The 26,689-nt window shown below is 48.0% G+C and overlaps 1 protein-coding gene across 1 annotated transcript; it reads right to left on the bottom strand.

Moving 5' to 3' along the window:
- Positions 1 to 13,106: 13,106 nt before the first annotated feature.
- Positions 13,107 to 26,547, bottom strand: RP1L1 (RP1 like 1). The gene is made up of 3 exons (XM_059409872.1): positions 25,939 to 26,547; positions 19,816 to 19,957; positions 13,107 to 18,271 (listed from the first exon to the last, which is right to left on the bottom strand). Exons 1-3 carry the CDS (start codon positions 26,545 to 26,547, stop codon positions 13,107 to 13,109), a joined length of 5,916 nt encoding a protein of 1,971 aa, XP_059265855.1.
- Positions 26,548 to 26,689: the final 142 nt, after the last annotated feature.

The raw sequence follows: 26,689 nt of genomic DNA, 5'->3' as shown, positions 1-26,689 counted from the left end.
CTTCTGCTTTATTTTAGGGCCAAATGTTAAGGGGCAAATTTTAGTGTATTTAGTTAAATTTAGAGAAGTGGGTGTTTCTCCAGCCCCCCCCCTCCCCGCCAATTGTCAACTAACCCTGTTTCTCTTGGGCGAACTCTGGTTAGGGACCAGATCACATGCAGTAGGAGGTGTTCTTCTCTTCTCAGGCAACAGCCGGGGTGGGGGGCCCTTGTGTACGCTTCCGGTTTGGAGCAGCCCTCTCTGCTAAGCCTATGCCAGGGGTGGGGCCACCACCCTCTTATGAAAGATATTTGAGCAGCCACTCCACCCTCTCCATCATGGAGGTCAGAAAGGCACGGCCACTTTGGGCCTCAACTAATGAAAGGTCTCTTTGGTCGTGAGCAGGTGACCCGGCTTTTACCCACCTAAGCCCACTCCTCTCCCAACTCCTGTCCTGGTTGGCACTTCAATCTGTATTTATAGCTGAAACTCATTTAACATCGTGTGTGTCCTCTGTATAGAGGAAGGATAGCAGATTTTTTGGCAGGAGCCAGGGTGGGGGGCAGTAGCTCTTGAGGGTCTCCCCCTTTGCACTGCCAGGATGCTGAACAGCCTGAACTGCACTGACTGGAGAATTGTGTGTCAGACACCAATTGCAGCCTCGGAGGTGAGTCCTAGATCCCAACACCACGGTGCATCCGTCTAGAAAGTTCCCAGCACATTCTCCAGGTTGGGGCCAGGTTACCTTTGCACATGCTCCTAACTAGCCCAGCCAGGCCAGCTGCCTATCTTGGGTTACCCCCAGAGAGTTCAGGGGTCAGTCACACCAGGTCAGTTCCCTGCAATTCCCTCACCCACACAATCAAGAGCAGCCACTGGAGCTCCCTGTTACGGACTGTTTTGTCAGCACTTGGCATGCAATCAACAGAGGTGACACCAATTACTCGTGTCACAGCTTTCTGGGGAAGACGGAGATGTATGAAATCCAGTGCAGGGGCCATCCATCAAGGCTTGAGAGCGGGGCCGAGGGTCTGTCACGGTGACAGGGAGTTGAGGGAAACTGGAGTCTCTCAGGACAGCTGGTTGGCTAAGTGTATTTTATCATCAGAATTGACGCCTTGGCAGTGGAGCAGAGCCCAATGCGAGGGACTCGGCCTTTCGAGTCAGGTATCCACCCAGGCCCAAGTGCCCACCCCTCCTCCCACCCACCAGCGTTGGCTCAAACTGGGCTCTCCCTACCTCCCAAACCCCTGGGGTTTTGATTGTTCTGTCCCCTTCCCTGGAATCTGCCCCACCCACAGCTCCCAAGTCCACTCGTTAAAACCCCTGCTCTTCCTTCAAAGCACTGATCAGATGTTATCTCGTTTGTGAAACCTTCCCAAATTTACTCTTCTCTGGTTTGAACGTACTTTCTCTCTCCAGGCTGACCCGTGGTAGGTAGTTTTCTATGCTCTCAAGACAGAAAATTTCCAGCCTGTCCCAGTAACAAGTAATTTATTAAATATTTACTGTGGCATGTTCACGTTTCTCACAAACACTTACTCTCACGAACAGCTGGGTACCGAGCCCATTTCGATAGATGGGTAAACTGAGGTTCAGAGACACTGGTAACTTGCCCCAGATCACACAGTTGGTAAGCAGAGTGTGGCAGCTGAGGAATCTTGTACCTACAGAGGACAGCAGGACAGAGTGGGGATTGCCAGCGGAGCCTTTGAAAGCTGCCAATGTGCCCTTGATGACCCTGAAGCAGAAGGAGGTTGAGAAGGTCTGGTCCTGGCAAGTCCCACCAGCCTAAGGAGGGAGCTGGGCTTTAAGGAATGACTGGCAGTGGAGACAGAAGGCTGCCCATATTTGTGGGTCATGGGGACTACTCAAGAGATTTTGCAGAACTACCAGCATGTGTGGGTCTCGAGAGAAAGTCAGGGAGGTGACTCAGCTGCTGTAGTTCAGAGCGGGAAGGGACTCTAGGAATGTTGTAGATGAGGAAATAGGCCCAGAATGTTGTAGGTGGGATGAGAAGGCTGGCCTAAAGTCACCCAGCTCAGGACAGAAGAGCTGAGATGGGAGCCCCCCCTCCCCGGTTCCCCACACTGCTAGGACTCTCCCCTTCCTTCTTAGGAGGCAACAGTTACCTGGCACAGATTTCAGTATAGATCTTGCATCCAAGAAACCATTACATTGTGGCAGTTTTAGGAGCTACTCAAGATGTGCCCTTCCATGAATTCATGATGGGTGGCGCGTGACCACTGCCAAAGACTGCCTTTTCTAACTTCTGCTTCGCAGTTGAGGACAAATACTGGTGCCTGGGCCTATGCCTTGCACTCCTGCCTCGAAGGAGACTCAGGTGTTGTCCTGGCTCTCTGCCCCATTGTCACCCTATCTCTGTGCTGCCCCAGATCACAGGCACAGGTCTTGATTTGCTTGATGCCATAGGTTACCTCAAAATATAAAACATGAACAATGCACTCTGTCAACTGCCCCCCCCCCCAGCTCCCTGCTGCCTCCTGCAGAGCCTGAGGACACCAGGGATTAGAAAGTGCAGCCATTAGCACTTTTCTTACTTAAAGTGACCCTGTTGCATTCATTAATTAAACCTCCTCTGCCTCAGAGAGAGAGAGAGAGATGCCAAGGAGTTATTCCTACTTAAAACCAGGGGTGAGGGTAGGCTCCATCCTGTCCATTAAAAGGAAAAGTGGTAGCAGAAACATAAGGTCCCAAGACAGGAACGCGGACACCTCCCCTTTGTTCATCCCTCCCCACACCTGAAGAGAACCAGGAACCAGGGTAAATGGGAAATCCGCAAAGTTTTCACACTCCCATCCTCCAGGCTCAGGGGGCGGCACAGGAGGGGTTTCAGAGCTGCAGGAGAACATACTGGGGAAAAAAAACAGCCTAGAAAATGCGAATCGGCTCTGAGAGCAGCGTAATGGGAAGATTTCAGCGTGATGTATGGTGCTGGGGATGTTATTAATGGTTTGCTGATTTTTACCTTTAAAACCTTTGGGCAGATTATTTATTATGTCTTTGGCGTGCCTATGATCTATGGAGGGGGCACTAATCTGCGAACACCGCCCCCCATGTCCCTGCTCCTCTACAGCTTCTAATTAGGCTGGGATGCTGCCCTCCCTGCCCGCCATGCTCTCCACCCACAGGAGCAGAGGAGACAGCCCTGACTCTGAGGCTCAGGCTCAGGCTGTGGAGCAAACTCGGGCCAACAAATCAGGGAATCCCTTTTCTAGGCCTGATTCTGCTTTAACTTGCTATGTAACCTTGGGCCAAGGCACGACCTCTCTGGACCTCTGTGCTCTTATCTTTCAAACCAGTCCACTGGGCTACACAAGATCTGGATGCAGAAATATAAATGGCAGAGCCAGGATGTAGCAGGTGCATGGCTGTCCTGGTCTGAAAGACTCATGCGTCTGTGACACAGAGGACTGGAAACCAGTAATGCTCTTCCGATGGTTTGCAGTCACCAGCCCAGAAGCCAGGTGTTTCTGGGTAAGATGGAAAGTCATTCTTTCTTGTTCTGGCTCCCCTGTTGTGGCTGTTAACTAGGGAGTTCCTCACAAATCTCTCCCATAGCTAGGAAGGGATGGCTGGGCCCTCCAAGGGTGCCCTGAGTCATTCTCCTGGTTAGGCACAGAGCCAGGACTAGAATGCAGGTGCAGCAGGAAGGCCGTCTTGATGGTCAGAGTGCATGGTTTCAGGCAGAAACACCTGGACTAGAGAAGACCACACCCCTCGTGGTGGCCTGGCCCCCTTCTCCCAGGAAGCCGGAGGTGGAGGGAAGGGAAGGATCCTGCTAGTCCAGGTTTCTCTCTGTCTCATCGTCTGCCCCCCTCCCCAACAATATCTCACACCTCTCTTAGATTTCCAGTCTAAGACTGGGTCTGTGTTTTGGGGACCTGGTTGTTGGGTGGGTCTCTGAGCCAGGGCCAACCTTGAGCTGCCAGTTCTGCTGGCTGAAGCCTAGTCCTCCCTAAGGCATGGGGAGAGGCCTGCCCTCATGTTGGACAAAGCTCTATCCTACTTCTTCAAAAGTGCCCTAGGAGTTTCAAAATTTCCACACCCCTCCTCCTCCATTATAATGAGTCTCTTTTGCCTTCCAGAACAGGCATCTCTCAGGTGATACAGGCCTGGGGTCATCAGAGCTCCTTCCTCAACTAGGCAGCATTTTGGTGACTCTCAGCTCCCTCTCTGCCCTATACCCACTACCCACAGACCACCCCCCCCCCCATATACCATGTAACTCCCCATGGTTCTTCCTAATTGCTGTCACCTGATCCCCTGTCTCAGCTCATGGCAAACTTACCCCATCCTGGCTCCAGTTCTTCCTGGCTGGAAGCTCCCACACCACCACTGCCACCTGGTCTTTTAGCTCCAGAGTTGCTCTTCAGCAAGCCATTCGTGTTGCACCTCCCAGTCTTCTCAGTCACTTTCTGGGTTTTTGTGTTGTTGCTGCCCTGGTAGGCACCCGGAAGAGAAACACTATTATTCCACTTAACCATCTAGAGGGTAGCACTGCTAATCAGTAAACCCCAGGGAGGGGTCACACAATCAGGTACAGAGAGAGGGATATCAGGAGCATAGTTTTTCCTCTGCATCCTCAGCAGCTGGGATGTGACCTGGCATGAAACAGCCACTCAACATATGTTGGTTGAAAGAACTAACAAATGTCAATCGGTGGATAGTGTGCCTCAAAATGCTGGTCTAAGTAATGCAGGAAAACTCTATCATAATGAGTTTTTGCAGTGCTGTTGTGACATCCAATTGCAATGAACCCACTGGCAGAAATCATAATCTCCACCTGCAAGAGCAGGTTGACCTAAACATCATCTAGTTTCATAGTAAGGACAAAGAACCCTGGGTACAGGAGGGGATAAACTCAGTTTACCCTGTAGATGTCTTATCACCTTCCTCTATCCCTTAAATTCAGAACATTTTGTGGATTTGATTCTGATATACATTTGGGAAGGTCAGGTATGCTTGGAAGGCAGAGGTCAAAGAGCAGAAGAAAGATAATTGCTCCTTAATTGTAGAACAAAAGATTTAGAAAGCATTCTCTTTACCTCTGGGTCCCCAACATTTTCTGGAGATGCCTATCCTGTCAGGACCTGTTTCCCACAGGGCAAGAAAAAGCTCACCATGCTGGGGCAGAGCAAAAGAGGATGTGGGACTCAGCCTTTTCCAAGAAAATGAATCACTCCAACTCTTACCCTTCCCACCATTCCATCCATTGTACCCAATGAGTATCTGTCCCTGGATTTGTCCTTTCCTGGAATGACTGTGATTGATGGAGCTTTGAAAGGTCACTCAGTTCATCACTTTGCCTTGAGGTAGGGTGCTCCCAAGCCAGTCTGGAATGTTAGGAGTGATCTCATTCTTTATGGGAGAGAGTGGGAAGAGTCAGAAATCAGGGGGGGGATGCTCATCCACTCATAGCCCTGTGTCACTGGGGAAGCCATGGTATTCTCAAACTTCAGTCCTCTCAGCTATAAAATGCAGCAATAGTAATACCCATGGTGGCTGAGGTGGGACCACCCATCTTCGTGAGGAACTGGCCCGCATGTTGCAAGGTGTCAGCATCCTGACCCCCGTACCCCAAACTTCACTAGTTCCCCCAGCCATTGTTACAAATGAAAACATTAATGCTTTTCGAAGGCTTCCCTCAGTTGGAAAACCATAGGTTCCCTGTTCCTTATCAGGGATAAGCCAGTGGGGGTGTCAGGGATCCAAACAAGAAGGGTGGCCCTGGGGTGGGGAGACACTGTCTGGAATAAGATGTGAGAACCTGGAAGGTTCAGCCCAGTAGGCCAAGGGCAGGACTGCAAATAGAAATATACAGCCTTTTAGGGTTATGGCAAGGATTAAAGGTGGAGAATGTACGTAAAAGCCTATATTTGCCTGATACACATTAGAAGCGCAATAAGAGGTCATGGATTATCTTGGGAACAAGGGGAAGTTGTACCTTCAAGAGCAAGGTAGACCCTCCATCAAAAGGCATCCCAGACAGAGCTGAATATCCAAGTGAAGGACTCAAGCCCAGACGAAAAACAGTGGTCTAGTTACTGGAATGAAGACAGAGAGCAGGGCTCTCTAAGGGCTGCTTTTAAATACTTCTGGCCAAAGGTCAGGGCTGTCCAACATCCAAGGGATTCAAGTGGCCTTCACTATGGGGCTGTATACACGACCACACTCCCTCTGGAGACTTCGTTCATGCTTGGTTCCAGAGATCCTGGCTCTTCACTATTCACGGTCCAGACACATGTATGACTTCCCTATTCCTTTGCTCCTGTAATCACCTCCACCTGGAATGCCCTTTCCTTCACCTCTCTACACCAAAGCTCATCCCTCAAGACCCAGGCCAAGTATCATTATCTCCTGGTACTTTCCTGGACAGCCCAGCTGGAAGGGCCTCTTGCTCATGTCAAGTATCCATATTTTACTCACATGGTGAGCTACTTCAACAACATGGCAGCCTGTGTTTTAGGGGAAGTTCCCTCATTCCCCATATAAAAATGCCCCAAGTTGTTTTTCTTTGACTGGTATAGCTAACTCTGCTGAATAAAAAGAACAAAATAACAGTGACAACAACTGATAGTATTTATTGATAACTTTCCAGGTAAACAAGGCACCATGCTAATTGCTTTGTGTATTCTCTCTGAACCATATCCACCATTCCAGGAAGTGAGTACTATTATTTACCTTGATTTTCACATGAAGGAGATTAAGTAAATGGTGACTGGTGGTGGAAGTGAGGTTAGAGCCCCTCAGTTAACCTCTAAAGTCCACACTACTAACCACTGTGCTCTGCCATCTCTCCAGTGCTGCTTCAAGGAGAGTCCACACAAGAGCAAGCTGAGGTCACAGTCCTGGGAAAAGCAAATGGGAAGAAAATAGTCTCTTCCCAAAGCTTCAGCAAAATACTTTAGTAAAAGTTTAAGATTTTTCCAAGCCATTAACAAAAGGGTCTGTGGAGTCTATATCTGTAGGGTAATTTGTAAGAAGTCAGGAGCATCATTCTGGGTGATACAGACTCTTGCCTAATTATAGCTAGAAGTAACATGGTGAGGTTTATCTTTTAGATATATGATGGTGATCATGGTGAGGATAAACCTGAGTGGAGCAAGGTGAGAAATACGGAGACCATCTTAGGCAGGTGATAGTAACAGTGAGAACTGAATCACCAGGCCTGGGAAGTTTTAGTAGAACAGAGAGAGAGGACCTGATGGACTTGGTGAAAGAAGAGATGAGTCTAGGAGGGATGGTGGGGTGTCATGGGTGTTGGGGAGAAATGAGTCTAGGAGAGATGATGCCAGGTATGTGCATGTGCCAGGTCTGAGCATGGAAAGGAAAAGACTGAGAAAGGAGAGGAGTTCTACTCTGCATGTGTTGTTCCTAAGGAAAATGTAGGGCCTGAAAGCTTAGAGAGGTGCCCGGGCTGAAGCCCTGGATTTGGGAGTCATCAGCAGAAAACTAGGAGCAACAACAGCAAGAACAAGTGAGGTCATTCAGTGAAATGAGGAGAAGAGAAGAATAATGAGCTGGCATGGGGAGACCTCAGCATTTCAGGTTCACATGCAGGCCATGGAGGAAGCACCAGAGATGGACTGTTGGGGGGCCATGAAGATGAGACATTGTTTTAAGCCAGGGGAGCATCATTAAGAGTGTTGGCCCTACCAATCAGGAAGATGACTAAAAATACCACATTGTTTGGAAAGGAGGCCACTAGCCGTGATTTTAAGGTCAAGAGTGTGGTGCAGGGACGCCTGGGTGGCTCAGTTGGTTAGGCAGCTGCCTTCGGCTCAGGTCATGATCCCAGCATCCTGGGATCGAGTCCCACATTGGGCTCCTTGCTCAGCAGGGAGCCTGCTTCTCCCTCTGCCTCTGCCTGCCATTCTGTCTGCCTATGCTCGCTCTCTCTCCCTCTCTCTCTCTGATAAATAAATAAAATCTAAAAAAAAAAAAAAAAAAAAAGAGTGTGGTGCAGGATGGTGAGTTGAGATGGCAGAGTTTATAGATGAAAGTGGGGGAGAGGCATAGCAGCAGCTGGGTCATGCTCCTCACCTGTGAGGCCTTCAATCAGTCATCTCATCAATGAACTGGGCACCTTGGGTTTGATCACCTGTAAACGAAGTCTAAAACCTTAAAACCCAAGAGGCTATGGGTGGGGCTCTATAAACCCCAGTAGGAAAGAAGGCATAGGTGAGGGTCTAAAAGTGCCTCTGGGTGAGGGTGTAGGAGCAGTGGGAAAATGGAGGCCTGCCTAGAGGTGGAGAGCATGACGCAGTTGCCTTCTCCTCCTAGATACTGGGGCTCAGCTCAAATGCTGGCAAAGACCACCAGTCTGAGGGTTGAAGACACTGGGCTGAGTGCCCCAGGAGGCCAGGTCTGGGGGAGCTCCAGGGGAAGTCATGAAACAAGTGTGGGACCCATTGCCCAGGATAACTTGGTTAGTGAGAGGGCATGACCTCAGTGACCTTTGCTGCCCAGATCTGTGTCTGCCCCAGGTGAGACCCATAGATAACCAGGGGGCCCAGGCTGTCAGCTGGGCCTCTGGATCTGGGATTTGGAGGTGGGTGGGAGGACCAGCTGAGGGAAATTTCTATTTACCCACCCTAATTGCTTCTCCAGAAAGGGAAGCAGAGAAAGGTTGCTGTGGCTCGCCTATAGTGTCCTTTGGGCAGACCACATCATGAGGAAAAGCAGGGAAACTGTGTGGTGGGGGTTGGGGTGGAGTGCTGGAGGGCTGGCAAGGCTGGGTAGAGGTGCACAGCCTCTTGAGGAACCCCAGTTCTGGTAGGATGACCTGACCACAGAATGCAAGCGTTCAACTCAGCGAGGCAGTCAGGGAGAGGTAGGTATGTGGGCTTTCCTCCAGGGGGTTGTGAGAAATGCACATTCCTGAGTCCCACCTCAGACACACTGAATCAGAATTTTCTGAGTGGGACTGTCCACTTGAATGAAGTTCTCTAGGTGGAAACCCAAGCCTATGATTTGTTTGGAAATCTTTCAGGATGTGTCCCCCTCCAAGCTGCACCTGCCTGGAGAGCTTCACAGATGAAGGTCAGGTTACCTCCCCTTACCCCCCAGGACACCTAAGAAGGGCTCTTGTAGAGATAAAGCCTAGGTCTCAGGGACAGAGTCAGATGCAGGGGAATTGAGGGGAAGAGGAAGGTGGATGGGCATGCAGGTGAGGTGAGCACAGGTCTGGTTACAAGGCAGGGCAGTTTGCGGCTCTTCTTACTCTTCAGCAGGGCCTCTTTCAGCTCTGGGAAGGAGGAGTCTGAAGTAAGACATGGTATCTGGTGTCAGCATGGCCACTTATCTCACTGTGTGCTTTAGGCAATTACCTTTTTCAGGCTGGGTCTGTCTTCTCGCCTGGGAAAAGAAGCTGGACCAAGTCAGCGATGAGCCAGCTCGAGAGAACACTGGATACGTCTGAGAGCTTGACAACATAGCTGTGCTGGGGCTCTAAGTCAGACAATAAAGTCAGAATCTCTGAGCACGAGTCCTGGACACGGGGGGTCTTTGGTTCTCAGCTGCTGAAAGACAGTCCTTTGGAGCTAGAGCCTCTGATCCCCACTGGCTAGACAACAGGATAAAGAGAAGAGCTTGGCTTCCTTGACTAGTGCTCACTTCCCTCTTCAATTGACTTCAAGGACAAATCCCTGGCTGGAAATATTTTAAGGACTTTGACAACCCTTTGAGTGACAAATGAATCGGGTTTGGAATCAGGGATTCGGGTTAAGACTACAGGAATGCCAACACTTTCCCAAGATTGCTACATATCAGAGTCCTGAACCCTGCTATGCGGCATGATCACCACAGAGAGGAGACACGAAGAGCTCCACCTTCCCGGATGGCCCTGAATTCTCTATCTCCCAGTCGTAAGAAAACAGAGATTTCCATTAACAACAACTTTTAAAAAGATAAAGGGCAGAAATATTTGGGAGCTTAAGGGAGGTGAGTTTGTAACTAAAAGGCGAATCCCACGGAGAGATAATTCTCCAGCTTAACTTATAGCTTTATGAAACCAGCTTATCTCCAGCTCCTGATACCTGTATGTAAGTAGACCATTACTAAGGACATAATGCAATCAGCCGAGCAAACCGATGTTATCTAATTTACTTTTCTAAGTCTTAACTATTTTGCAGTAAGTTCATTCAACAAAGTGTTGATCACCTTTACTTAATTTATTTATTTATGGGGCCTGAATCGAAATGAAGAAAATATGATATGGTGGGGAAGGGACAGGGACCTTAGACTCCGAAATATCTGTGTTTCAATCTTGGCCTTATCCCTAAGGAGCTTCCTGAGTTCAGAGAAGTTTATGTATGTCTTCTCTGTTGCGGTTGCTTCATTTGTGACACAGGGTGACAGTGTGGACTTGCCTCGTTCACAGACATGTTAAGAGTATACGTACAGGACCTGAGCCAAAGACAGTGGCTCAGTGGGTCAAAGCCTCTGTCTTTGGCTCAGGTCATGGTCTCAGGATCCTGGGATCAAGCCCCACATCAGGCTCTCTGCTCAGTAGCTTGCTTCCTCCTCTCTCTGCCTACCTCTCTGACTACCTGTAATCTCTGTCTATCAAATAAATAAATAAAAATCTTAAAAAAAGAGTATACGTACATGTAATATGGTCACTGACACATAACAGACATTGAAAACAAAGCAGTGCTAATGAAAATATTTCTGTTTTCCCAATGTGAGTACAGTGAAGCTTCATGTGTTAGCTCATCTACTTTTCAACAATGCAGTGAGGAAAACAGTTCTTTCACAGTTGAAACTATGGTGCTAGTGCTGGGACTTGAGCTTATAGGTCATGCAACTCCAAATCCCAAGCTGTTGCGTTCTCAGGATCAGAGACAGACAACACCATTTTCATTAAGTGTCAGGTCACTGAGTGCTAGGGAAGGCTGTCTCTGTCATTTGGGCAGGTCAGATAAGGAAACACAAATGTTGCAACATTTATTAGTGGGATGACTGGAGACCTCAAGCCACAGAAGAAGTGCATGGTATATATGTCATGTCAACTAACAGTGACAGGTTCTGGACAACTCTGCATGTCACTGTATTTTAAAAAAGCTCACAATACAACCTCCTCCACTGAGGGCTGCTGGCTAGGGCACCAGTGTGTATGTGTGTGTGTGTATATTTCTAATGTAAACACTTTGAAGAATCAACTCCATCAGGGGGCCTAGATAGCTCAGTTGATTAAGCATCCAGTTCTTGATTTTGGCTCAGGTCATGATCTCAGGGTCCTGGGATCTGGCCCTGAGTCACGCTCCATGCTCAGCGTGGAGTCTGCTTGTCTCTCTCCCTCTGCCCCTCCCCACTCTCTAAAATAACTAAATAAATAAAATCCTAAAAAAAAGAAAGAAAGAAAGAAAGAAAGAAAACCCTACAACAAAAAACTTTACAGCACATCAAATTTTATTAAGAACATCTCCAGCACTTAGAAACAGTAGGTGACTGCAGGCTTGAGGATCCAGCTTACATCCAACATTCACTTATTCTTAATTTTTTACTATTTTAAATTTTTACTTATTTTTTATTAGTAGTATTTACATTTTAACAACCAGGGGGCAATACCTGTCCTTGTAGCATCAACTTCCACTTTAATAATTCTAAATACACAGAATGGTCATGTAGGAGCAAGGAATGCTGGTGAGAACCAGTCAAAGAAATTCTGCCCCATCAGGAGCTCCCTACTCAGACAGGACTTGGTCAAGGCTTGATGTGGAAGGACACAAAGAAAGGGCTTTTTTTTTTATCTCAAAAATGATAACTAGAATATTAACAATAAAATTATAAAGGGCACATGCAAATCAATTCATCAAAAAAAAAAAAAGCTAGGATCTCAGTTGAAAATGGGCAAAAGGCATACACTTAAAATTTATATGCAAATAGCTTCTTAATAAACATAGAAAACTCTTTAATCTCACTAGCAATCAAATATGTCAAAAATAGTACCACATTAAAATGAGGTACTATTTTTTGCCCGTAAAATTAGGAAAAGATTTCTCATTTTGAATGGTTATACCAAATACGGATGAGTGCGTGGTGGGCCAGGTGATGTAAATTAGTACAGACCTTTAGAAAAGCAATTTGGCAGCATGATATCAAAAGCCTCGGAAAAGCTGATATTTTTGGTGAAGTAAATTTGAGCCTGGGAATCTATTCTAGGGAAATCATCTGCAGTTTGGGCAGAGAAATGTTAAGGAAAAAAAAAAAGCAAAAAACCACAAAATAATGAAACCCATCTAAATGGTCCATACTAGGGAAATGGCTAAGTAAAGTGTTTTATATTTGCATAATAAATTATTCAGGCATTAAAAATAGTTTTAATAAATAAAAGTCATGTGACGATTTTGAGATAAATTGGGGGAAATTCTTGCATTGTTAAAGAAAAGAAAAAGAAGTGTATAAGTATGAGTTCAACCATCAAATTATTAGGAAAAATTGGGAAGGAACTGTAGGCAACCGCTACATTAGTCATCTCTGAGTGATGGGACTATGGATGACTACTTTTCCTTCTTCCTGCTTTTTTTGCCTTTCCCAATTTTTTCCATTACCAGTATGTATATTCATGAATATGTATATGAATTAGGGATGTACACTTGGACTTTGGGGCTGAGAACAAACTTTGTCCAATGACCCTGAATTTGTCCGTATCTTCCAAGTATTCACATTTGCAGAGTCACCAAATATATTCAAGACTAGAAAAAAAGCACCTCAAAGTCGAATGAGGTGAATGCCAAGAGAGGCCAAGGAGAAAAATAACTGGAGATCAATAGGGAAAAGAATGAGAGCAAAAAACAAACACACAAACAAAAACTCTCCTGGAACATTTCCAGTCCGTTTCATCCTCTTGGGTTCAGCAGGAAAATGGAGGGGTCCAGTTGACCTGGGATAACAGGGCAGATCTGAGATAACCCTCCTTCACACTGAGTATAGGAAGCTCCAGGATTTAGAACCCAGGGGCAGTGTGGTGTGGCTGTGCCCTGTGGCAAGTCCTGATCTTTCTCCAAGCCGCTTGCACATCTTCAGGGGACTGAGCCTCGCTCAGGTGTGTAGACAAGTGTAAATAAAAACAGACCCATGACCGCCTTGCAGCTGGAGCTCTAGAAATCTAAGTCCTCTTGGCCAAAGGCATCTGTCCTGTCCACGGTGAAGTTTTTAAACCTCATTTCTGTGAAAGAAGGAGTTTTAACTACCTTCTCAACTTCTAGGCCAGAGGTCTTACCTGCTGCGTGCTCTGGAGTCCTGGGGCCCGAGGGGGCTCCTTCTTGCTCAGAAGCGGAGATTTCCGGATACATGCCTGTGACTTTTCTATCTGAACCAGGGACCCCCTTGGACTCCTCTTCAATGCTCCTCATGTCTCTGCTCAAAGGCTTTTCCTCAGAGCCTTTCTGAGAGAGCTGAGAGCAGTTTCCCAGAGAAGATATGTTGAAGGAAGTGAGACCTGCTTTCCAACCTGACCTCTGGCAGGGGCTGTCTCCACCTGGGGTAGAGGGCAGTGCTGGCTCCCCCTCTTGATCTGGGCTGCTGTTTCCAGAAGTCTCAGCCAGCTGACCCTGTCCGGAGCCAGCCTCTGGGCTACCTTCTTTCTCCCCCTGGTTTCCTCCCCCTAACTCTGATTGCCCCTCTCCTTCAGCTTCCCACGTCTCTGGAGTTTTGACACCATCATCCTGTCCTCCTAGACTTGGGTCTTCTCTTCCTGAGGCTTCACCTTCCAAACTGGTGTCAGCCCCAGAGCCCTCTTCTGTGTTTTCTTCCTTTCCATCAGAGCCCTGCTCTTCCCCACCTGCTCCCTCTGGGACACTGCCTCGATCAGCCCCTGTGATCCCTTCTCTCTTCTGAGCAGTTGCCTCCTCCTCTTCCCCTCGGCAGTCTCCATCTCTGCCAAGGGTCTGGCTGCTCTCACCCTCATCCTGCTCCTCTGGCCCAGGGTCCTGGCCTAACCCCAGCTCCAGGCCTCCATTGGACTCCTGGATGGTCCCTGTCCCCAAGGGGTCCACCTGAAGCGGCTCCATCCTTTCCTCCTTAGAGGATGTCTTTGCAGCCTCCCCACTAGCACACTCTCCTTTCTTCTTCTGCAGAATATGCTGCAGGTCGAAGGCCTTTTTGATGGGTGCTCTGGGTGCCCCTGTTGTGTCCTTTGGGGACATGGGGATCACTTTCTTCCGCATGCAGGCCTCACAGGGACAAAACTCTTCCCCCTCAGGCTCCCCAACCAGCCAGGTGCCCAGGGTTCCGCTGAGGGTGGACGCATCCTCCTCCATGGGGAAGGAGCCAGGACCCTGGCTTCCAGCCTGCCCGGAGAAGGCTGAGAGGTGCCGCAGGCCCTGGAGGCGACGTCTGCGCTGCTCTGTCTGCAGAGACAGCTCCCACCGGAGGGCTTCCCGGGCCGGCGTCTTCCCCCCTGCCCGGCTCTGGATCTTTCGAAGCTCATTCTCAGTGCTCTCTCGGAGCCGCCAATCCAGGTCCTGCTGCAGCTCTGCTACCATCTGGTCCAGCAGCCGGTCATTCTGCAGACTCCAGCGGGCTCGGAGCTCAGCTGTGGCGCTGGCAAGGTGAGCCATGAAGGCCTTCTCCATCTTCCTCAGCAACCTGGACACCCAGAGGGCATCAGGGTCCAGAGACACTCTGCGGGCCTGAGAAGAGCTCCTCTCCCCAGGCCCCTGAGTATGCTTGGCCTGGATTTGCACATGGCATGGCTCAGCTGCTTTGGGCAGCTTCTCCAAACCATGCTCCATTTGGGGACCGCTGGTATTTGGATCCCTCTCGCTGAGGTTCCTAGGGAGCTCTGTGGGTTTCTCTCTTTCCCCTGGAGGACAAAGAAGAGTGGAGGCAGGGTCTCCCCCTGCTTCCTCTTCCTGCCCACTCTTAACTTCCTGGGCTCCCTCCCCATCCTGAAAGTTGGCCTCTGACATTTCTTGTCCCATGACCCTTTCCTCTTCTGGGAATCCATGGACACCCTCTCCTTGCAGTGCTGCTATTTCTTTTTCTTCTTCAACTTTCTCTAGCAGGGCCTCCTCATCTTGCACTGTGTTTTCAACCTCTTGGTCCAGGTTATGTCCCAGAACCTGCCCCCCACTGTTTCTCTCTGTCTCATCTTTTCTGCTGGCACAAGTCCATGCTTGGGAATTTGAAGAGGCTGTGGAACCACTTGGCTGTTGGTTTCCTTGATCCTCTTGGCTCTCAGAGTTTCTAGAATCAGACCTCTGGGAGGGGATTTTCAAGGGCAATGCTATCTTCTCAGGGACCAGGGCACATTCCATGACACAGGGTCCGCTGCCCTCCCCTGAGCCTCCGGAACCACTGTGGACATCCACACCAGATGAGGATGTCGGCGTGAAGTCCTCAGTCACGATGTCAGACCTGAGGCCTGGCAGAGCCTGGCGCCAGCCAAGCTGCCAGAGCCCCAAGTCCAGCTCACCTCGCCTGAGGTCACATCCCGGCCACAGGGCCTGGATGGTGCTCAGGAGCTCCTGGTACCGAGAAGAATCTATAAACCTCACTTTGCCAGTTGGAGGCCCAAGGTCTTCCTCAAAGAAGTGGAGCCCAGCAAGACAGGTGATAAGGGCCTGGGCAGAATGGCTGAGCCTCCTACCCACTGTGTTGGACACTTCAGGCAGGCTGCTAGGCCGGCCCTGCTTGGAGCCCATCAGTACCTTCATGATCTGTATGGATGCAGAGACCTTGTGAGGTAGCACACACTGGCCCACACGACAGTCTGCAGCCATGCCTTTGCCTGCTCCAGCTTCCCTGGGGTCTTCTGAAACTCCATTACAAGGAAGACCCTCTCCTGACTTGGGATCAGTATCACCAGTTTTTGGGAAGGCTTCACCTGGTTCTGCTTTCTCGCTGGTGGCCCCTTCATGTGACAGTTGTCTGACCTGTGTTGGCTCCCTTAGACATTCTGGGGAATGTTGGTCCACAGGGTCCTCCTTGGGGCCTTCTGGGTCATTCCCTGCCACATCTGTGCTCTCATCCACCATCTCACATTTCATGGGTATGGGCTCCTCTGGAATGTTGCTCAGCCATTCACGGACTACGGTGTCTGGTGAGGCTTGGGGCAGAGCACCCAGCACCATTCTGCCATCTTTCTCTTGCCCCTCTAGGTTTTCCCCTCTACCAGTAACCTTCTTCCCCTGGTATATTCTCCCAGACCTGGGGCCACAGCTGGAACTGCCCCTTCTCAAGGCTTTGACTGCTTTCCCCATAGCCCCTGACTGAGAGCCAGGGGGTCGGGGGTGCCATGCATCAAGCATTCCCTCCCCCAGCCCTCCCCCACCTGGCCTGCAGTCAGCCCTGGGGCAGCTACTACATGAAGGGTGTTTCTTGACAAAAGGCCATGTTCTTGGGGGAGTGGGACAGTATCTGCTGCATGCCAAGGAGACCTCAGAGAAGGGTCCCAGGCTTCTCAATGGCTGGGAGGTCTGTAGGGCATGAGACGTACAACTGGGGGTCCTGTGGAACAGACATGTGCTGATCGATGAGCAGCTGCAGCCTTGATGGGCTCCTGGCATCCCTGTGTCAGGCTGTCCAACTGGCAGAACTAAAGGCCAGGAAGACTTGGGAATGCTGCCCCCTGCCTTTTTGTCTAGACCATCAGCTTGGTTGCTCAAAGAGTCTGATGTGTTGGAAGGTGTGGGAGCTGATGAGCATGCCCTGAACTCAGGGTCCACTTCAGCCTCAGCAGAGGGAGGGTATGGGGAGTAGAAATTGGAAGCACAGTCCAAATTGCTCACAGGGGTAATGAGTGCACTGCTGACCCCCTGTGCATACTGGGAATGAAGAGAGGCAGAGAAGGTTGACCCTGTATCCTGGGAGGCCTGGTTCCTGGTACTGGGTGAGCTTGCTGAAAGGGGTGGCGCTGGGCCATTTGGGCAGGCCCTGCCTCTGCTGGGAGGTCCCGGCATTTGCCTGGGCATGGGTGAGTCAGGTGGGCAGTGGGTATGCCTTCGGGTGTGGTGTTGACTGGGGCAGCCTATCTGAGCCCCTCGGCTGAGACCAGAAATGCTGGGTGAGGACAAAGCACTGGCTCTGCCCTTCTTTCTTCTCTTGCCTGGGACTGAGGTGCAGGCAGAAGGTGGAGAAGAGCCTTCTGCAGTGTCCCCAGAGCCAGAATGACCTGGAGCCAGGGGCAGTCTCATCCCAGACCTACCCTCAGCCTGGGTGCTCCTGGTACCCTGTCCATTCTCTTCTGCCTGGGAGTCCTCATTCCTCAAAGACAAGGGACTCACCGTGGGAAGACTGGGGCCTTCTCCCTGAGTAGCCTTTGTTCGGGAGGTAGTCATGGCCCTTGTCTGGCTCTGGAAGCCCTGGTGCTGTTCACTCCTTTCACTAGACTGCTCGTGAGAACCAGCACTCCCTGAGGAGTCAGAAAGAGCACCTACCGTGCCTCGGGTCTGGGGCTTCAGGCAGCTGTGGTGCTCCCTGCTGCCATGCCCTGCTCCCTGCTGACCTGGGGCTTCCCTAGTCCTTGATGGGCCATCAGTTTCCCACCCTGCTCCCCTCTGGGAGGCAGCCCCTGAGGCTGAATGTAGGTCACAGCTGCCCACGCTGCCCTCTGGAGACCTGGAGCAGCAGGAGGGGTTTGACTCAGAGTCTTTGGGGGTTCTGTCACTGGAGGCAGGGCTGACATTGTCCTTGCTGCTTCTTTTCCTTCTGGTGAATCCTTTGCTACAGGGCCTCCTGGAGTGGGAGTGTTGGGTCAGCCTGGATCTCCTCCGAGAGGCCATCCCCTCTCCCTGGGTGGAGTACAGGGGGTTCATCCAGATCTCATACCTGGACCCTGGCTGCCACAGGCCTTGGCCACAAGCTTCTTCACATCCTGCCTCACAGGGCCCCTGTCCCTGTGCCTTATGTTCTGAGGCCCCAGGGTGGTCCTCCCACACACAGTGGAGGGAGCCCACCTCCCCCAGGACAGGGACTTCCTCACTGGCTGCTGTGAGAGCGCTGGCCCTCCCCACCCTCCTGGACCAGAAGAGTGCGTCCTCCCCAAGTAGGTGGAAGCGGACTTTCATCTCTACAGACAAGCTGCCATCTTCGTTCATGTGGATCTTTTTCTCAACATCATCACTGGCCACCAATGGGCCAAGCTGGGCAGGAATGTTTTGAGGGTGTCCATCATGAGCGGGGTCCATCTGAGCATGATGCAGGGACACCGGAGGGTTGCTGAGACCAGACCTCTCTGATAGCAAGGAAAACTGCTGTGGCCGGCTGCCCGACCTGGACCTTGAGTGGATCACACTCTGCTTGGCCTTTGGCCCCCAGTTTCCTGGCACACAATGAAAGTATGAGAAAAGAGGAAAGACAGTGAGCTACTAGGGGGAGCTTCAGGATCAGAGAATAACGGCTAATCATGAGCCTTTCATCACCTAAATACCCTGCCACCCCCAAAACCACAAAGTAAGGACAAACCATTCTAGAATGATTATCCAGTCTGTAATTTAGGAACCAGCTTTGAGATGAACTTCAAGTCTGAATTCTGTCTCAACTCTGCCACTTCCTTGCTGTGTAGTTTTTGGCAGAACCTCTTTACTGAGTTGTAAAATAATAATGGTAAGTTTGTTTTGATGATGCAGGGCAATGAACATAAAACTTTCTGCAGAGTTGCTAGCACAAAGTATGTTCTCAATAGACAACAGAGTTGGCAGGCTGAGCAGCAGTGCCCAGAGCTATCTCCAGGTCTGACTCGTGCCCACCCCCAACACAGGAAGCAAAATCAATAAGATGCTGCATAGGCGCCTGATTGTAAACTGCAAAATGTTTTGCAGTTATTAGTGGTGATTTATCATCCTAACACTCATCAAGCTTTGGGGGTGATAAATGATTGCAAGAAAGGACCTGGACACACAATACCAAGTCCTGATAGTCAAGCCTGCACTCTAGCCATGAAAAAGAAGAAAAGGGAGCCCTTGGAGGAAGAAAATGCCCTTAATGCATTCTCATTTCATCTTCTCCTGCTTGGGAAGAGGAAAGGGCTAGTGGAGGCTGAGCCTATGGCCAGCAAAAGAAAAGATCCTTCCACTTGAGTCCTAGACAGAAGGTTTTGCCAAGTTCTGCTCTTCCGTAAGCACGTAATGAGATTGGGAGCTCCTCCAAAGGGGAGCTCTGTGGATAAAAGGTTTTTGTACCTCTAGCACCTGGCATGCAGTAATCACCAAAACCATTATTGTCATTTCTTAGCAGCATTTCACAAAGGATGTTATTTTGTTTATTCACCAAATTGGCCCATTTCCATTCCAATAATTTTGCTGAAAATTTCAACCTGCAATTGTTAATTATGCCTTTAAAATAATGTGTTTTTGAATAACAACACTTATACTCTGGCACATAGTAGGCTTTTTTGGAGCAATATACATACAGTTGGATCAGTTGGATGTAGAGATGAATGAATATATGGAGGATTAGTGATTATTGTTAGTTTTAGTCCATTTGGCTTCTATTGTTGCCTAAGGGAGTCATGAAAGATTCAGATGCCACATACCCATGGTCCATTGCCTCCATAATATCATGTCCACCATTGTCCTAAATAAAGCTTATTTTAGATCCTAGAAACTTAGAGTTTAAGATCTCCTAATCCCTGTTCTCTTTAAATACCAAACTCCCCTCTCTCACACACCAGTCAAATTTCAACCCAATTAAGGTCGATGGCATTAAGAAAGAAGAATAGGCAAGGATGACCCAAAACAACTGGGATACATAAAAATTGGAGCCAAAAGGCAGGTTTTTAAAATTATCTAGAAGGGATATCTGCCTAGTCCTACTGAACCACTCTCCAGTGCAAACAAAATTGGGGAAACTCTAAAACTAACTCACCAGTTGTGTTTCTTGGAGTCTGCCCAGATAAAGTTTCAATTCCATGTCTTCTAGAATCTTCCATTGCCAGAGGTTTGAAAGACTCATAGCCAGCACATACTAGCACTGAGGGACTGTGGATCAGACCCTTCAGAGAGTCCACCTGAAGAAGGAGAGTGTTGAGTTAGGAAGCCTAGTTTGCAGAGCTCATCTACCCAGGAGACATAGGTAGAGGAATAATCTTATCACTCTGACCCTTTGCTGAAGTTTGCACATCTCACCCCAGAATTCTGATCCTATCCACTTGCCATAATACCTCCATAACTAGCTGGGGTCTTAGGTCCTATCACCATGACCTTCCTCTCTACCTATACCTCTCCCTCCACCCACTATAAGTCTTGTGGTTTAGGGGTTCTTCTGGATGCCTCAGGTGGAAAACACTTCAAGAAGTCTTTGTCCTGCTTCCCTGCCCACCCTTGCAGCCTCCAGAATATGTATTTTTTTTTTTTAAGCAACCAAAGCAGAAGGGCCTCCAGCTTCCCTATGGAAATCTGATTGACTATCTCACTCATTTCCCATAAAGAGTTCTCTCCTGGGTCCAATCTTTGTTTTCCTATATAATATTGAGCCCATGACTTCTGCTTTCAGCCCTTCTGGAACAGAGAAGGGCAAGGCTGCTCTCTGTACAGGCTCCTCCAATGATTCCCTAGGCTCCAGACGAGAGGCTTATGCCATCCTTTCCCACCTACCCTAGGATATCCTGGGCTATATGCTGAGCAGACAATTGCATTCCAAGAAACAGGTCCCCGCTTTTAGAAAAATTTCCATGACTCTGAGGCCCCTATGGCACATGTGAGACTATGCACTATTTATGACATTATATTGTAATTGGCATTGTTGGGGGATTTAGTTTCATCTTCAAAGGGCTGAATCTGTTCTTCTTTATTTTCTCAAATCAGAAGGGTATGTTCATTAACAAGGAAATGAGAAAAAGAGAACTCTTGCATCCTCTCCCCACAAATGACACTAAATTAGCTGTCCACCAGGTCTTTCAACCTAGTTAATTAGAAGTTTCTTTCAAACTACTAAGCACATTTCTTTGTTGATTTAGAACTCTCGTGCATCACAAAAATACAAACACAAACCAAGTCTATCAATTTATAGATGTAGTCATACTTCTAAGAAATCAGACTTTCCCAAGGGGGAAAAAAAGAACTCAGGGCTAAATGATGCTCTCATCTTAAAAAGAGGTCAAGGTTTAGGATCCACACACAGAAAGAAGGTTATTGAGAGGATATTGAGAGTGTTCACCTAGTCAAGGATCTGAAATCTGATAACCTTGCCACAGCCTGCCCTGGGGAGCAATGAGACTATTTTGTTTACAGAAACTCTAATAGTGGGACACCTGGGTGGCTCAGTTGGTAAAGCAGCTGCCTTCAGCTCAGGTCATGATCCCAGCGTCCTGGGATCGAGTCCCACATTGGGCTCTTTGCTCAGCAGGGAGCCTGCTTCTCCCTCTGCCTCTGCCTGCCATTCTGTCTGCCTGTGCTCAGTCTCTTCCTCTCTCTCTGATAAATAAATAAAATTAAAAAAAAAAAGAAACTCTAATAGTTCTACATTAAGTCTATATGAAAACACACTACTATTTTTTCTCCAATTAACTTATTTTTGTACCTGCTCTCTCTCATTTCGCCATACCCACTAAACTGTAGCTAATTGAAGAGGTACCTAGCCTTATTTTCTGTATCCTCTGCATGTAGCAGATGCTGGTACATAGCAAACTGCCATAATTTAGGAATTTTCTTACATTATGTTGATTCTGTCATTTGCCAGCCATGCAACTATGAGCAAATTACTTAACCTTTGTGCCTCAATTTTCTTACCTATATAAAGGAAGTAATAACATGAATTGCCTTGTGAGTTTGTGTGGTAGAGGTCATGTCCTCGATTAGTTAACCTCTATTTTACTCTCTTTCTGGTGTAATTTCCAGTATGGCAGAGTGTACAAAGCTCTATATACATTTTCTGGACTCCCCTGCAGCTAGAATTCTAACTATGAAATCATTTCTAATAATTAGATGCACTTGCACAAGGTAAGAGAAATGACAGTGGAGAAGAACACTTCTTTCTTTTGCTTTTGACTGTTGCCACACAAAAAAAAAGTCTCAAAAGTATGAAGGGGTGTGTGCAGCTGAAATGGCAAAAGCCACACTCATTGTCCCAGTACCTAGTCACCAGCATTCTGGTTATCAACAGACAGCAGTAGCACATGACCCGCCTGATTCCAGAGCACAGAAATGGTGGGCTAATACTGAACTCAGTTATTCCAGGGACTTCATCCCAACAACCCACTTGCTTGATTGTGTTAAATGTATCTACCCAGATGGGTCAAATATGTGATATTCTGGGAATTATTTCCAGAAATCAAGCCTATGAACCTACAGCTTTCCAATCTTTAAGCCCAAAACTCTCTGTGTATAATTTCTTCATGCTTAAGATACCTACAGAGTTTTCTGTTCCCTATACTGAATCATGACTGATTCAAGGTACAGTATCAGATATTGTTGCAGGCAATGGAGCCTCAAGGATAGGAGCCTTGAATTAGTCATCTGACCTGATTGGGTTTGAAGGCAGTGATAATCTGGTTACAATGGGATACTAGTGGTCTCTGGCACAAAGTGATAAAATAGGCTCTTGAATGATCATCTCTGATAGTAGAATGCAAGACTTTGACCATCACTGGCTGCCATGATAGACCTTTTTCATGAGAATGAGAGCTGCAAGGACTATGGAGTAGGCTGGCTTCTCTGACTTAAAGAAAATGGTAAGCTCAAGGTCCAAACTCTCCGTTCAGGGATAGCCAGAAGACTTGGGTGTTTCCACTACTACTATAAAAGAATGTCTTTTCTCTTGTCACCAAACATCAGATGCAGGAACAGATTCTTCTAGCGGTTGAAATAAAACTGAAATGATTGTTTTGTGATCCATCAAACCATAAAGCAAGTGTGTCAAAGCAGCGCCCCATCATCAGGAGGTGGTGACATGGACTAGATCAGGCTCCAAACATTTGAATGAAAGGCACAAGTAATTTTCATGAGTCACACTCCCATTTCACCTGCTTCTGCTGCATTGCCACCTCTCCTGCCCTCCCACTTACAACTTCCTGGAGGAGTTCCCTATGACCACTTAACTGAAGAAGAAAATATTTAATTTTGGGTTTCAGATGGTTTCACAGGATATGCTGATACAAGTCAAAAGTTGACTGCTACACCATTACAGACCTACTTGGGGGGCTATGAAGGGCAGTGAGGAAGGAAAGTACAAGACACAGTGTGATCTGATTGGCTACTTTTCATGTAAGGAGCAATGGCAGGAGGTCCTATGGAAATTCATAGGCAGTGGCTAGCATTTCAAACTGACAATCAGGGCCTTGGACAGAACAAGACTGGAAGGCTGGTGATAAGGAACTCTAGAGAAGAATCTAAATGGGTCTCCCAGAATGTGCCTGGAGAATAAGAACATTTGTGTCCCATGGAATTCCCACCAGAGGTGATAATCATGTGGACAAATGACCTGTTGTAATGACTATTAGTCATTCTTTTCCTTCAACCACCTCAAGGTGTGCTCAGTTGGCTCATGAGCAGAGTGGCAAAGTAAACATGAACTAGGAATGTAAAGTACCTTATTCATGTGGGTCTGATGCCATGTCTGCTGAGAGTCCAATCTTCTAAGAGCAGAAATCCATGCTAAACTTGTGCCCAAACACTTGAGATTTGCAGCATACCTTGAGGTGCTCAGACATCCATCTCATGGGCCATTTCATCTCATTTCTTTAGGTCAGAGAAGCCAGCCTCCATAGTCCTTGCAGCTCTCATTCTCATTAGAAAGGTCTGTCATGGCAGCCAATAATGGTCATTGAACCCCTCCAACAGGGGAAGAGTAAGAAATGTGGATTCACTGGAATAGACACTAATTTTGAATATATATTTCCTTCCTTACCCAAATCTTTCTTATAGTATCACCATCTGTGGACTTACTGGATACCTCATTCATCATTGCCATAATGCATGAGAATTACTTCTATCCAAAGAACTGATTTCATAGCAAAAGGAGTGAGGCAATGCACAAATACCCATGGAGTTCACTGTGTAGCCATATCCCCATCACCCAAAAGTAGATGTAACTTATAGAACAGTGGATCATCCTATGGGCACCAGCTCAAAGTAATCACTTTATAATGTTGAGGCATTATCTTGCAAGAAGTGATATGTGCTCTGGACTGGCAACCACGCTAGAGTATAGTGCTGTTTCTGCACAGACAACAGATACCTGGGCATTAAAGGGTGGGAATGAGAACAGCTCCTCTCACTATTACACCTATTACCTAGCTACAGACATTTTGCTTCCCACCCGCAACAACTTCAGGCTCTGCTAGTTTGGAGGACTCTGGGTCCAAGGGAAAATGTCCCCACCAGGAGACACAACAGGGGGTCATTGAAGTTGAAAGTTGAGACAGTCCCTTGGCCATATGAACCAAGAGGCAACAAGAGGGGTTCTGTGTTGAATGGGTCTGTAATGAGTCTCTCAGAATAAGAGTTTGGATCCTATTCAATCTTGGTTAGGGGGAATAGGATGCTATTACGTAAATAGGGTCAGGGAAAAAGTAATCTATAGCCCAGGGAATCTGTTGGGTGATTTCTGTGGCTGCCATATTCAGTGGTAAAAATTAACACAAGAGTACAACAATTCAGGAAGGACCCCCAAGGCCTCAGAGTCTGCAGGAATGATGTAGCACATGCTGGCACATTGTAAATGCATTATAATTTAGATGATGGAAATGGTCCACAGCCACTCTGCCATAGCTATAACCATATTCAGCTGAGGTGCTGGCAGAGGGCAGAGGGAATATAAAATGGACAGTAGAAGGAAACCTAATACCATCAATGGCCTTGCAGTAGATAACCTAGTTTTCTTTGCAACTCTGCTAGGCATAAATCAATTTTCTATGTTTTGCCCTTGCTTCCCTCTAGCACTTTTTACAAGTTATTTTGGTGACTTGACAGTTAAATCTTAGGACAGAGACTACAAAGGTGGGCTTGTGCCCAGAGGATGGATGGTACAGTGCTGATGTGACTCTGGGGATAAGGCAAATATATTTTGATTGTAGGAAAGATAGCTACATACTTAGGTGGGAATATGCTGCTGTAGCTGCTGCTTGTAAATTTAAGCAGTGGTAGAATAGTGTATGCAGGTGTTAAGTATCGATAGGATTAGATTATGGGGAAACTGTTGATTAGATCAAGCCACCTCCATCCTCCATCCCGTGCACCTTTGGTATTCACTCATGTTCTGCAGGAGCTGAAAAGGCAAAAGCTATATTCACTAGCCTTCTCCACAGTTCAGGCTGTATGCAGATTGGGTTCTCCATCAATTAGATGCACTTGATCAAGTCTGGGAAAGCAAAGAGGGCAGATACCATCTCTTCTTGATTCTGATTGTTGTTGCTGTGAAGGAAATGTGTGGGTACCAGGAGGCCATAGCAGCCCAGGCGGCAGGCTAGTCCCGGCACCCCAGTGCTCCTGCGTGTCAAGAGTGCCAAGATGCAGCTGTGGCAGTTTCCTGGTCCCAGCTTTATAAGCTTGGATACCACTTCAGAGAAGTATCCTTGAACCAATAATCACATTAGCTTCAAGCAGGGTAGTAGCTTCCTGCACTCTGCTGGGAGGTATTCCTGTAGATCCAGCTTAGAGCTCATGCCTCCAGCTGTCCAAATTTTTGGGAATCCCATAATATTCTGCCTTAGGTTACTTTCTGCTCAAGGTACTTTGAGGAACTTTTGTTTTTCACACTGAACTCTTCCTGAAATAGGTGATATTGGATAATAGAAGAATTGGATAGAAAATAATAAAAATGTGCAAGGCACCGTATCTGGCACTCACTAAGCACTCACTAAATGGTAACCAAAATGCAAATAATAATTGCTTGTTTAACTGACTGCCTATCTCCACTCCTTTAATTTACCTTTAATTAGTAGCAATGCAATCAGTACCTCTTTTCAAGGAATAACCGCCCCATTCCATTTAAGTATTTTGATTTGAGGTCCAGAGAGCTTTCTAAAGGAAATAGCATACTTCAACAACCTACCTTTTTCCCACTCGTCGTGTACACCTGCTTCACAGGAAAGTGCAAAAGATCTGAGGCTTTGCTGAGAAAGGCTGTCATGTTTCTTGTATTTCTATGGCTGAGAACCAGAGTCTGCTGAAATCTAGGGTCTCCATTCTTAACCAGCATTATCTTCCTTGGGGCTTTAGGACCCTTGCAGGAAGAGGATGTTCCTGGTGCTTCACACCGGCTTTCAAAATCCCTTGATTGCTGAGTAGATGGACTTCTCCATTGTGACCAACCTGGCCTACTGGGTGTTTTGGGGGGCTTCTTATCAGAGCATAGGTAGCAACCACCATCTTCCAGCTGTTCCAGGGCACTGAGGCCATGCAGGCCGCGGGGTGTGGTGACAGAGCGCACCCCAAAGGAGAGAGGCACACGCTGAGAAAGCTCGTCCATTAGAGCACCAAAGCTCTTGAAAGCTCGTTGATCAACAGCCAAGCGAACCCCAGCAAATCGGGGATCCCCTCGCTTGAGGAAGGTTATCTTCTTGGCTGGTGTGACCTGGGTGACAGAGGGAGTCCGGGCCATGGAAGGCAGGAGGCACTCACGGTGGCTCAGGGCCTGGACATCCCTTAAGGTGCTGTTCATGGTGGAGAGGCCCAGGCAGCTGGAGTGGATCAGAGGAGGAGGAGAGTCAGAGAGCAACCCAGGGGGATTTGCATTTCCTCTCTCCCCTTTGTTACAGAGATACTTCTAGACCATCCCAAGTTTGTACCACTTAGCTTTGTGG

The sequence above is a fragment of the Mustela nigripes genome, chromosome 1 (genome assembly GCF_022355385.1).
Source record: "Mustela nigripes isolate SB6536 chromosome 1, MUSNIG.SB6536, whole genome shotgun sequence".
Taxonomy (NCBI): domain Eukaryota; kingdom Metazoa; phylum Chordata; class Mammalia; order Carnivora; family Mustelidae; genus Mustela; species Mustela nigripes.
The sequence above is the reverse complement of the archived record's forward strand: the minus strand, read 5'-3'. Positions and strand labels throughout refer to the sequence as shown.